The 12,668-nt window shown below is 59.6% G+C and overlaps 1 protein-coding gene across 5 annotated transcripts in view; it reads left to right on the forward strand.

The window, feature by feature from the left end:
- Positions 1–1,031: 1,031 nt before the first annotated feature.
- The window catches only part of WT1 (WT1 transcription factor), a 31,770-nt gene continuing 20,133 nt past the window's right edge, over positions 1,032–12,668 (forward strand). For 2 of the 5 annotated variants that reach the window (XM_042837343.1, XM_042837344.1), the window contains exons 1-4: positions 1,032–1,422; positions 4,814–4,936; positions 5,015–5,117; positions 9,542–9,619. In XM_042837343.1, coding sequence (XP_042693277.1) covers positions 1,032–1,422; positions 4,814–4,936; positions 5,015–5,117; positions 9,542–9,619 — 695 coding nt within the window. Of the gene's footprint in view, positions 1,423–4,813; positions 4,937–5,014; positions 5,118–9,510; positions 9,620–10,130; positions 10,220–12,668 lie in introns of those variants that run through there. The other 3 variants (XM_042837346.1, XM_042837347.1, XM_042837348.1) reach the window with 3 other exon arrangements.

Below are 12,668 nucleotides of genomic sequence, written 5' to 3' on the forward strand. Positions count from 1 at the left end.
GTTGGGTAGGGAAGGGAGAGTGCGGGTCTTCCCCGGAGCCGTGCCGGGTGAATCCCCGAAGCGGGCGCTCGTTGTGCCCGGTCCTCCCGCAGCAGCCCAGGCGCCTCCTCCCTTCTAGGCGCGGGCTGCTCGGGCGGACGCGGACATCTCCCGCGCGGGGAGAGCACCTGGAAAGACACTTTCCCTCGCCGGGTCGGCTCGCCCCGGGCCGGGTCACTTCCCTCGGTCCTGCAGGGGCGGCGGCTTCTCCGCTCGGTGCCCGGGACTGCGACCCCGCCGCCCTCGGGGCTCCCGCGGGAAGTGCGCGGGGCTGCGGGAAGCGGCGCAGCACGTACTTACGGGGCCGCCCGCATCCCTCTGGCGTTCTCGCCACGTCTCCCAAAGCGAAGGGATGTTAGGGTGAGATTTAGTGGCGCTTGCACCGGAGGAAGGGTGGGAGGGATGCGTAGGGAAGATATATTCTCCCACACTAACCTCTCCCACTCCGTCCCCGCGCCCCCCCCCTCGTCCCCCTCCCCCGGCTGGCCCGGGTCGGTTCAGCAGAGCGGGCTGTGGGCAGCCCCTCGACGAAGGTTGTGTGAATGGAGGATCGTCGCGGCTGACTCCTCCTCCCCTGCGAGCGCCTCTATTTGAGCTTTGCAAAGTTGAGGGTGAGCAGGCAGCCGAGGTGAGGCGTGCGAGGCGGCCGTGCCCCCCCAACCCCCCGGCACACACGGACAGACGGACAGACACACGGACACGGCCGCGGCCTCACGGACACGCGCGCACCCCGCCCTGCGCTGCGAGCGGGCGCGGCCCCGGAGGCGATCCTGGAGAACAACCTTTCCCTGTCGCTGCTGCCTGCTCCCGCCGGGCTGGACCCGGGGAGCTGCGTCGCGGAGCAAACCTCCCCCAAGGGGCTGAGCTCTCCGGCCTGGTGCCTGCAGCCGGAGCCGGCCTCCGGCCTGGCGGGCAGAGGCCAGGTGTCCTGGAATAAGTGCGGCCCGGGAGGAGACTGGCTGCCGAGCAGCAGGCAGAAGGTCTGCGAACAGATGGGGTCAGACGTCCGAGACCTGAACGCGCTGCTGCCCTCCGTGCCCTCCCTACCAGGCAACAGCAACTGCGCCATGCCGGTGAGCAGCGCTGCGCAGTGGGCTCCCGTCCTGGACTTCCCCCCGGGGGCCTCCTACGGCTCGCTGGGGCCACACTCCTTCATCAAGCAGGAACCCAGCTGGAACGGGTCGGACCCGCATGAGGAGCAGTATCTGAGCGCTTTCACCGTCCACTTCTCTGGGCAGTTCACGGGCACGGCTGGGGCCTGCCGCTACGGGCCCTTCGGCGCCCCGCCGCCCAGCCAGCCTCCCTCCGGCCAGGCCAGGATGTTCCCCAACGGGCCCTACCTGCCCAACTGCCTGGAGAGCCAGCAAGCCATCCGCAACCAGGGTAAGGGCGGCGTGCCAACCACCCGGCCTCGGGCTCGGCCCCGCGGGCACCACCGGAGCCTCGCCGGGCTGCGTTTGCCCCATGCACGGAGCCCACAGCCATCATGTGGGGTTCGTCGGGCCGGCTCCTGCCGCCGCCGCGTCCCTCCGGTCGTCTCCCCGCGGGCACAGTGAGACCCTGGCCAGAGCAGCCTCCTCTCTTCTCGGGGCCGTATTCGGACTGCGGACGGTCCCGACACGGAGATGGGGCCGCCGCTCCGAGCTCGTTCCTCCGCGAGCCACGCACTGGAGGGGTGGGGGTAGGGTAGTTTACCTCTGTGGGCAGCCCCTCGACCCGGACGCGTTGCTGCTCTCCAGGCGCTCGTCGGATCCACCTCGGGAGCGCCGGCTCCCCGGGCCGGGATCGCACCGGGCGGCTTCTGGTTCCCTCCCGGCGGCTCCGCGGCGGGCTGCGAGCACAGCGGCCCCACGGTTCGCTCTGCCCCGAGAAATTCGCGTGGGTGCGCGGCTAACGATCGGTCAGCCCCCGCCTACGGAACGGGGTTATCGCCTAATGGTTTTTCTTCCAGCGGCCGCAATGTAAACATCTGCCGGCGCTAAAGCGAGCAAGGAGGGAGAGCGCGGAGCTCTCGCTAGGGATCCCCGGGCTGCGCCTCCCGCCGCGCTCCGTCCCCGCGCTGCCCGGCCCGGGGGAAGCGGCCCGGGGGAAGCTGCCCGGGTGCGGCGGGGCGGCCGGAGGAGCGGGGCCGGAGCCGCGCTCTCGCAGCCGGCTTCACCAGAGAGGCTCGGGGCCGGCTCCGCGCTGCCGGCGGGCGTTCTGCCCTGCCGCGGCCCGACAGATAGCCTGGGGCCGCGGGCGTGGTGCTGCGGGTGGAGGGTCCGCCGGCGTTCTGCCATTTTGGGGTGCCTTTGCTCCCGGGCGGGCAGCGAAAGGAGGCGGGCCGGGGGAAGGGAGAGGAGGCCCGGACGTTGCCGGTCTGCTGTGTCGAAAAACTGGGAGCGGTGCGCGGGACCCGGCAAGGCTCGGAAGCTACACAGCATCCCCAGAGGCGGCCGTCGCTGCACGGAGCCTCTGGCGTTGTTCGGACACCTCAAAGTATTCTAGATAGCTGAGATGGTTTTAATGGCCGAGCAGAAGTCATACGAGAAGGGAGAGGGGATGAGCCTCGGCCTATGCGGGTGGGTGAGCGGGTGTCCTCTGATTGCTGAGCCCCTAAAAGCGAGGGGAGCCTTTAACGCTCAGAAGCGCGGCACCCATCCTGTCTGCGGCCTTAGGCCTGGCAGGGCTCCGCAGCTCTCGGGCACACCGTTGTTCCCCCCAAGGCAGCGGGCGGCAGCTCCCGCACTCGGTGAGCAGGTGTGTGCGTGGCCGTGCCCTGCTGCGGGGGGCAGAGCTCGGGCAGCGCGGCCCCTCCCTCCCGCTCCGGCCCGGCCGGGTAGCGCTCCTTCCCTCGGCGAGGAGGAATTCGGCGAAGGGTGCTCGTTTTTCTATTCGCTGATTGATTTATTTTCGGCGTCGGATAAAACGTTCTTGTTTTCGTTCTCCTCAAGGTTGAACTCCCGGGCTTATAGCCTGTTCTTCCGACCGTGGGAAAGACGTTACCTTGGCTCTGCGATGACACTTCAGCCGAGTCCGGGCCGGGGCGTGGGGGTAGGGAGCGAGGCTTTGGAAGCTCTGCCCAGCTTTCCCTTTCTGGGCCGCCCGTCTCTTTCACCCGTGCTGGGCTCCTCCACAGCCAGAGTCCTCGGTCGGGCCCCGTGCTGCAGCAGCTGTATGGCTTGCAATTATTTTCAGCACCTTTTAATCGGGCCCGGCTCTGATAACGCCCTAATTAAAGAGACCTCGCTATCGGCAGCTCGGTTCAGAACTCGGCTTTCTTATCACATTCCTGAAGCTTTGGGTCAGGCAGCACCGGAAAATGCGGCCAAAACATCGTTCTGCTCCGAGCTGCATTGTGAAGGTCACCAAAAGTCTGCGCCGGGCCAAAAGTAATGTAGAAAGTGTCAGTGTTTTCTGAAAGAAAAAAAAAAAAAAGAAAGAAAAAAAAGGCAGAGGGGAAAGGGAGTTGAAGGCTGAGCCTCTGCCCCGAGGGCCAAGGGAGGAGATAAGGAGCGAGAAGCAGCTGCGGGCCGGCAGCCCGCACGGTACCGCGCTGTCAGCGCCGCTCGCACCGCCGTGAGCGGCTCCGGGCGTGGGGAGGCGACGGGTCGGGGCGAGTGAGCCCCGCCGGGCCGGTGTCGGCTCAAACCCGTCGCGAAGGTGAGGGCTATAAAGCCTTAGGATTTTTCCCCCTCTCCATCACTCCCTTAATTTCTCCTGCGCGGTTCTGCAGGTTGATCAAATCCCGTGTTACGGCCGGGTCCAATTTATTGTCTGCAGAGACAATCAACTGCGGAAGCGGCACGCGGGTCCCTGCGTTACCCCTATGGGAACAGCTCGGAAAAGCGCCTGTGATTATCAGCCGGGCACCCGCGCCCCAAGGCAGAGGACCCCGCGGGGTGCTCGAGCGGAGGGAGCAGGATGAGACGCGGCGGGGCGCGAGAGCGGCCGCTCGGGCCGGCCTCGTTCATTTTCCCAGCCCGCGCCGGGCTTTCTGTTTTGTTTTGTTGGAAGAGTGACTTCGGAGCAGCTTGGTTCTGGGGGTAACTGCTGACGAGCCGAGAAGCCGCCGAGATAATATTACTTTGTAATTACTTTCTTAGCCGAAGTTGTTTAGCCAGCTCCAAGTCATTAATGAAAGTCGGTGTCCGAGCACCTGATTTACGGGCTCGCGGCGGCCCGGGGTCAGCAGAGGTGCTCGCGTTCCATCTGAATCTGCTCGGCGTAGGAAACCAAATCGGCTGTTTGTTATTTTGGAGAGCAATTTTCGCTGAAAGGAGGAGTTTTAGTTTTGCGTGTAACATTTTTCATTGCAGACTCCTCAGAAAGCTGCTCTTAAAAAAAAAAAAAAAAAAAAAAAAGAGATTAAAGGGTAACTTCTAAATTGGAAACGGCAGAGGAGTATACAGAGCAGATGGGAATCTTCCTCTTTAGTATGAGCAACAATTAATGAAAACATCCTTTTTATTACCGAAGCCGATCTGTTCTCTTGAAACGTGAACGAGACTTCCGACTTTCCGCCCTCCGGAGCGGGCTGCTTGCCTCGGCCCTCCCGCAGGGCCGCCCCCCTCACCCCGACGGCCCCGCACCCGACGGCCCCGCACCCCGCGGGTCACACGGCTGCGCCGGGGGAGCGGAGGCCGGGAGGCCCCCCGGCCGCGCCTCTCCCCGCGGTACCCGGGCGCTGGGGCTGCCCCGGGGACGTCTCTCACCCGACGGCCGCATGGAGCCGCAGTGCGGGGAGCGGGTGCGGGCCGTGCGGCCCCTGAACCCGCGGTGCTCTCTCCCGCAGGTTACGGCACCGTGGCCTTCGATGGGACTCCGAGTTACGGCCACACGCCGTCTCACCACGCCGCGCAGTTTACGAACCACTCTTTCAAACATGAGGACCCCATGAGCCAGCAGCCATCTCTAGGTAATGGGCACCGACCGGAGCGACGCGGGGCTGGGCGGCGGCCGCGGCACGGGCTAACCTGTCCCGCTTTCTCCGCAGGGGACCAGCAGTACTCGGTGCCCCCTCCGGTGTACGGCTGTCACACCCCCACGGACAGCTGCACGGGCAGCCAGGCCCTGCTCCTGCGGACCCCCTACAACAGGTACCTCCGCCTCGCCCCGTTCCCCCTCCCCTCGGTTCGCGCCGGCTGCTGCTCGGGCAGCTCCAGCGCTGGAGTGTTGTGCCGACGGCTTTCTGTAGCAGCGGGAAAAGAAGGTCGTGTCTGCCTTCCTCTTGAAACAAACAAACAAACAAAACCAAAACAACGGCATCAACAAAAAGGAAAATAGGATGCACGAGTTTAAGAAAGAACAAAAACTGGCACTGGCCCCGCACCCCAGATCCGCGGCGTCTCGGGCTTTCCCCGGCTGAGCCGGGCGCCTGGCAGGTGCCGTTCCCGGGCCATGGGGGCTCCCCGCCGGCCGAGCCCGGTCCAAGCGCGCCCCAGAACATCCCTCTCTGCCCGAGGCCGAGCCCGGTGCCTGCAGCCCCCCGCTCGGCGGCCCCGCTCCGGTCCCACAGCGCAGCCTGCGCTCGGCACGGCCGGTTCCGGGCACGGCAGTGCGGGTGCGTGCAGAGCATGTGCGGGATCGGGCGGTTGTACGACAGTTCCCTGAAAGGTTTCGGCTCCACTCCCTGGAGATGAGGGGACTGGACCACAGAGAGGCGATTTTTCGAGAATGGGGCAATATGAGGGCAAAGCCTCGGATTTCCTTGCTGGGAGAAAAGCATATGTGGAGTTTTGCTCCCGCGAACAGAAGGCCTGCTGCAATCGCGGCTTCCCTTCTTTCTGGTGTGGCGTGGGGGCTGGGCGTGCCTCTCGCAGTTTTACAACGTGTTTAGTGAGAAGTTCCCCAAAATTTATTCTTCAACTTTTTGTGAACTTGGAGCCGATCCCGTATCTCGGAGTTGCTAAGTAACTGCAGCACACAAAACAATATCCCTGAGCGGAGGAAGCCGCAGCGGCTCCTCTCATAGGCCGGCTCTATCGCCTCTGATTAATCAGCACTGGAAGCGGGACAACACAATTCTGTCACTTCCAGAAGCCGCTTCGCTAACGAACGTGAGTTGACGTCAAGGGAAGGAGGGAATGAGGTAATGAAGGAAGGAAAGAAGCCTATCCAGAGAGATTAGCTTGTAGAATAACCGGCGGGGAGAGCTCCTGGCCGAGGCGACCAAAGCGGCTGCCCTGGCGGGGCCGTCTATAAATAGGCTTTGCGAGCCCCTCTGCGGGGTTTCTCTGCCCTCGGCGGGACGGCTGCTCCGCCGCTCTGCTCTGCTCTTTGGCCACAGGTTCCGAGCTCAGTGAAGGCTGCAGCTCTTCCCTTGAGTGGGGACCCTCGGGAGAGCCGGGGAGAAACCTGCCCGACTCCTGCCGTTTCCTTAGCGAGCAGCTCTGGTTCTTCCGAAGGGTCTGCCAAGCACGATCCGAAGGGTTCTTTTTCTCTTGTTCCACCGAAGTGGTCTTTCGTCCGTGTAGTGGGGTGAGCCCGATCGCGGGACGTGTGAGATCGGCAGGAATGGCCACTTGTGCCGAGCGGCAGCCAGCAGGGATGCGTGGGGCAGCCCGTGGGTCGGGGCACAGCCCGCTCCGTGCCGGGGGGCAGCCCCACAGCACGCGTCCTGCTTCACATCGCGGCCAGAACAGGTGGCTCAGGCCGAGCAGCCCTTGTCCTTACTCCCACGGGCTCAGAGGCGTCCGGAGAAAAACGACTTCCCTTCCACTCAGGAGTTTTGCTAGGAGGTGCCGCCGCGGCAAGCGGGTGGCCAACTACCGTGCAGAGATGAGCCTGGCTTCGCTGGCCGCGTTTCCAGCTGCCTGAAAACCAACCACCCTCTTTTTGCCCGACACTGATTTGACGGAACCTGTGTTACTGTCTGTAAGCCTGTTTTCACCTCGTGCCCGTCTGCGCGGCTTCAGGCTCAGCCCCGCTGTGCCGGCGCTCCTTGCGGCCCGTGCCCGTAGAGCGGGCGCTGCCGGCCGCCTTTATCCGCTGAACGGGGCGGCGTGGCCGAGTGCGGGAGCCCGGCGTAGGGGGACATCGCCTCTTTCCCCGCGCCGTTCGCCCCGCACCGCCCGTGATGCGCGGCACGAGGCGAGCTGCGGCGGGGCTGCCGAGCCTGCCGCGGAGGGCACGCCGACCCCCGCCCCGGCCGAGCCTTCGGCTCTGCTCGGCCCTACGCTGTCCCGCCGGGTCCCGTTGGGCTCCGTCCGAGCGGGCGGGTAACCGCGGGGCGGCTTTTGCCCGGGACGCAGCCGGGCACGGGGCGGTGACGTGGGGATGTGAACTTTTCTACCTCGCGCTGCTCGATGTAGTAAACATGCCCGATGTTGAAAATTTACAGTGAGTCACACTTACAAAGACTTTAAAAGTGGAGGAGTCTCGGTTCAGATTATAGCTCTCTCTGTGCAGAGGTCAAGAACTCGGTAATACCGTGGTGCAGGCCAAAACAAACTCTATATGATCTACTACTGGTTTCCTTTTAAGTTCCCTTTTTGCTCCGCATGGACTTCCTTTTATTCCACTCCAACTTACATTAATCCCGTTGTAGAAACGTTCCCCCCTTCCTCTCCTTTCTCTTTAAAAGCGTCTCCTAATGAAAATAAGTTATATTTAGCGTCTCCTTTGTGGCCGTTTGGAGAGCCAACGATTCCGACCGGAGTCAATGCAGGCACGTCCCCAGGGACCCGCTTCCCTTCTCCCAACCCAAGCTTCATTCGAAGCAGAGATGTTGCCGAGGGCCGCTATCTCCACGAGCTCATCTCCCGGTCCCGTCAATAACGAGCCGCGCCGACGCGCGAACGGGGCCGAGGGACGTCCCGCACTCCGTCACGCGTGGGATGCGACGTGCTCCATCCTTCGGCGATGCTCCCGGTGTCCCCCCGCAGCCCACGGCGTGCCCGAAGGCCGGCGCGGCCCCGGCCCCAGCTCTCCGCCTGCCCCCTCGGGGCCGTCCGGGTCCGGCACCAACTACCGGGCGGCTCCTCGCCCCTCTGCTCCCGAAGCCCGTCCCGCCGGGCTGCCGTCGGGGCTGCGAAGCGGGGAGCGGAGCGCGGCCGGGAACCGGGAACCGGGCCGATGGGCGGCTGGGGGCAGAACGGCGGGCTACGGCTCGGTCCGGGGCTCTGGGTTTGGACGCTGTCACCCGACGACGGCGTGCGGCACGGTGGCTGCTGGCGAGTGACAAGATGAATAAGTGTATTGCTTTATGAAAAAGCAAAGGAGGGGAAAAAGTGGATATCGTGGGGGAGGCTCTTATAAATGAACTGTCAAGGGAAAGAAAGTTAAAGGGAAATCTCCTGCTGTAAATGCATCGGGCGGGCACTTCTAATAAAAATCAGGGTCCTGGAGGAATTAATTACGGCAGCATTACAGGAAGAATTCGTGGAATTGCAAAACGTAGTTGGCACAGACCAGCACGAGCTGCTATTGCAAATGGGGAAACTGCAGGAGAGTTTAACAATCCCCGAGCTGATATGCGGGACATTGTAGTAGCATAATAGCAGTTCAGACACACTAATGAATAATAGCGTCCGGTGATACTGACAAATGGTACCGCGCATACTTCGAGATTGAAGTCACTTAATTTGTTTTTATATGCAAAAGCTTCCCACTGGAATCTGACTTTTTTAGGTCGCTTCTACCTGCCACGCGGAGAAAAAAAAAAAAAAAAAAGAAGAAGAAGAAAGAAAGCCCTCTTTAGTAACAGGACGAGAGAAACTCGCTGCCTGAGCGCGGCGAATCCCGGCGCGATTAATCAGCCCCGACGCGCCTTATTGCGAACGCCCGTTCCCCACCCGCCGTTCATCGCGGCGCCCGGCGGAGCAGCCGCTCCCTCCCGCAGCCCCGGGATCCTCGGGCTCGGCTCCGCCTCCCGCCGGCCCCGCTCAGCCCCGCACCGCGAGCCGAGCCGTGCCCGCTCCGAAGGAGCCGCGGGTGCCGCCGTCGATGCCGGTTCCCAGCGCGCCGCAGCGAGCGGGCAGACATCAGACGTCCCAGCGCGTTCCCGTGGCGAGCTTAGTTTATCGCTCAGCCACTCCATTTTTCTTCTGCCTGTCAAGTCCCTAGATGTTGTGCCATCCATCACGAGTCACGATAGCTGTTTCACTCCATTAAGCACGTGATCTTTTACACTCCCGGTTAAAACAGTTAACAGATTTGCCTTTTTAAAACAAATAATCTGCTTTGTTAGCCCGCGGGTCTCTATTCTTTCCATTAATTTAAATGTGCCGATATCGGATGTGACTTTTGTGCAAGGGAAAAAGCTTGGTGTCTCAGCTTCCAGCCAGGCACTGACTTACAGGCTTGTAGGTTACAAGGGACTCCCTTCCCTTCCCTTCCCTTCCCTTCCCTTCCCTTCCCTTCCCTTCCCGAGGAACAAATGCTTACATCGATAAGACACTTACATAAGTAAGTGTTACTGTTTTTAGATCTAAAGACGATAACGAAATGTTGCTATTTAGACGAGTCGGTGCTAAACCGATGGCAGCGCGTTTGGTTCTAATTCTGGCTATTTCCACCGCAGTGACAATTTATACCAAATGACATCACAGCTGGAATGCATGACGTGGAACCAGATGAACTTGGGATCCACGCTGAAGGGGTAAGGCGCTGCGCTCTCGTCTAACCTTTCGCCCGGACCGGTCGCGTTAGGCAGCCGACGTCCCGTTTGATGCTACGGCTGGACTCCGGTGCCCGGCACGAGCAGCGGCCGCAGGCTGCCGGCACCCCTCGAGCCGAGCTCCCCGGGGCCGCCCGCCGCCCTCCCGAGGGCCGCCCCCCCGAGGGGCCGCCCCGGCCGCCCCTTCCTACCGCCCCTCTTCCCTTTCCCTCCCTTCGCCGGGCCCTGCGTCCTGTGTCCCGGCCCGCCGCCTCCCGGCTTCCTTCCTCCCTGCCATTGTCGCCCTCCCACCTGCGGGGAAGAGGCTCCGGCCCGCCTCCCCCGCGGGGCTTCCTGCCGCCGGCCGAGCAGGAAGGCCCCAAGGCGCCGCGGGGCCCCGCGGGGCGGCACAGCTCTGCGGTCCGTGCCCGTGCCCCGGCGGCGCTCCCGTGGGCCGGCCGTATCCCCAGGCAGCTTCGGGCGGAGGGAGGGGAGGGGAGGGCCGCTTGGCCGGTGAGCGAGAGAGCCGCCTTTGGATCCTAGTCGAGGCAGAGCCAAAGGCTGCCTGCTGCGCCCCGAGTAGCGGAAACTTCCCTCCTGAAGGTTGGTATCGCCGACGTGCTTGGAGACGTTCCCGGTGCCTAAGCGCGTGCGGGTAGTCTCGCTTGAGCAGCGAGGGGAATCTAGAAAATACCACGTACATCTGTGCTTTCACGTAGTTGTCCACTAGTGCTGAAGCCTTGGTTGGTACCGGCTTAGTCCATACAGAGCAGTGCTGCAGCATGAAGGAAACAACATCCTGGAGCTGCTGCTGGCTCACTCACAAAGGGTGCTGGAAGGCTGTGGGGACAGATAATAGCATGGTAACCCGTGTGTATTGGAGTGACCTGAGCTGAGGCTGAGGGGATCTGCCAAGGACATCTCTTGTCTTTAAGAAGATCCCCAGATTGTGCACAGTTCGGTGCCTTTGCTGCCGATTCTTTCTTCTTAAAGCTTATTTCCTACATTTATTTTCCATGACTCTTAGTGATTTCCTCTTTAATCTGAGCACTTCAAAGATCAGTCATTGCAATATTAGGCACTGTTTTGTCTCTTCTGAAGAAAATATCCTGCAAAATGGAGTAACGCATCAACCTTGACTGAGGTCCAAGTTATTAAAGCAAGGAAGAGGTTATTCTTTGGGGAACTCAGCAAAGAAAAAAAAAAAAAAAAGACACAATAGAAATATTGAAGGAGTACTGAGCAAAATAAATGGCTTTTTACTTGTCTGGGAGTCAGATTGTTAGCAGTGTAAAGTATGTAACCTAGAATGCATGAAAGAGGGAAAGGAAAGGGAAGGGAAGGGAAGGAAAGGAAAGGAAAGGAAAAGGAAGGGAAGGGAAGGGAAGGGAAGGGAAGGGAAGGGAAGGGAAGGAAAAGGAAGGGAAGGGAAGGAAAGGAAAAGGGAAGGGAAGGAAAGGAAAAGGGAAGGAAAGGAAAAGGGAAGGAAAAGAAAAAAGGAAAGGAAAAGGGAAGGGAAGGGAAGGAAAAAAGGAAAGAAAAGGAAATAAGAGAAAAGAAGAGAAAAGAAAAGGAGAAATCATGATGAATGATCTATGGTAAAACAAAGCTGAAAGTTTTGGTGTAGGCCAAGGTTGTAGAATCTGTGGAAAATCAGTGCTAGACATAGCCTCATCTCTGGTAATATGAGCCAAAATAGTTATCTGTCTTTTCTGGCCGAGAGTTACAATACACAGCACCTCCAAGCTCAGTTGCCATGAACATAAGGTATTCTTCCCAAGATTTACATCTCCAAAATATATGAACTGTTCATAAGCGATTCCCAGGCGCTTAGTATTTCAGATGCTTTTCTCAATCTTGTAATTGAAGAATTTTGGAATCAGTCTTTCTGTTGAAATACAGGACTTCTAGATTCTGTCCAATGATGACAGTCCTTGTTTAGCTCCTTGCCTTGGGTTCTTCCCAGCACTTCTTCCTGGCTCAGCTAAGGCTTGTGTGTGTTGTAATCAGGAAGAAAACATTACCAGTCAGTTCTGCAAGTAGTTAGAGAGTTCTGTGATCATCTGAAACTCAGGTATACGTGACAGTAGACTAGTTCAGTAGGTTGTGTTCAGGGTTCAGGGTGAGTTTATTAATACCTGGAGTGAAGTGGTTGCCGTGTAGTTTATGCAGAGATAGTTAGCAGCTTCTGTCCTTAACTCGTGAAGCAGTTTTTCTGGAAGCATTCTGGTTTCAGCTGTTTGCATTTCTTGCTAGTTTCTGATCAATCAGCTGTGAAATCTCACTTCAAATTAAAAGTTTGCAATTTGGCCATGAATGCTGTCAGGTGGTCAAAGCTGTGTCCGTTCCACTCATCATGACAGTCGTTCCTGTTGAGCTGTGAGGACAGGAAGCTTATTCATTTCTGTGTGTTCTAGTCTCTGGTGCCTTCAGTGTGTTAAGGAATGGCAGAAGGCATGGCCTGATGGAGGGGATGGAGCAGAGTGCCATCCTGGTACTGCTAACTGGTGGAGAGAGAAACACGAGGTGAACAGAGGAGTTGTCTTCTGACAGCACAGCGATGTGAAAGGGTGGCAAGTGAAAGGAAGAGATGCACGCAGGGAAATGGGCAGAGATGTTGCGGTCAGGCCGCTCCAGAATACGGAGTTGGGTCCTGAGTGTTAAATTCTAGACATTTCTGCCTGTTGGTAAGCCAAAATGAGGCCTGGTGGCCCTAAATAAGCATCTATTCAAGGAGCTGTTCCTTGAGAAGATGGCAACCCCCTGCTGCTGCTGTATAGTCCAAGTGACTCGAATTTTAGGTTTGGAATGCCATAGGGTTGAGTTCAAGTTGTGCTTGTAAATCATGTGAAGTCCTCAAGTGAGGGAAGAAGAGTCCACATGGGCTAACTTGTGAGCTAACATGTATTTTTTCCCATCCAGAGACTCCTCTGCCATTCTTGGTCTCTGAGCAGAAGAGAGGGCTGTCGTCTTCTCTGCAGGAGTTGCCACGTAAATGGGCAACTTGAGAGATCTGAAGGGAAAGCTTCAAGGTTAATGCAGTGAGCATCAC

The sequence above is a fragment of the Centrocercus urophasianus genome, unplaced genomic scaffold (assembly GCF_019232065.1).
Source record: "Centrocercus urophasianus isolate 14NV4802_14NV808 unplaced genomic scaffold, USGS_Curo_1.0 seq_7, whole genome shotgun sequence".
NCBI classification, from domain to species: domain Eukaryota; kingdom Metazoa; phylum Chordata; class Aves; order Galliformes; family Phasianidae; genus Centrocercus; species Centrocercus urophasianus.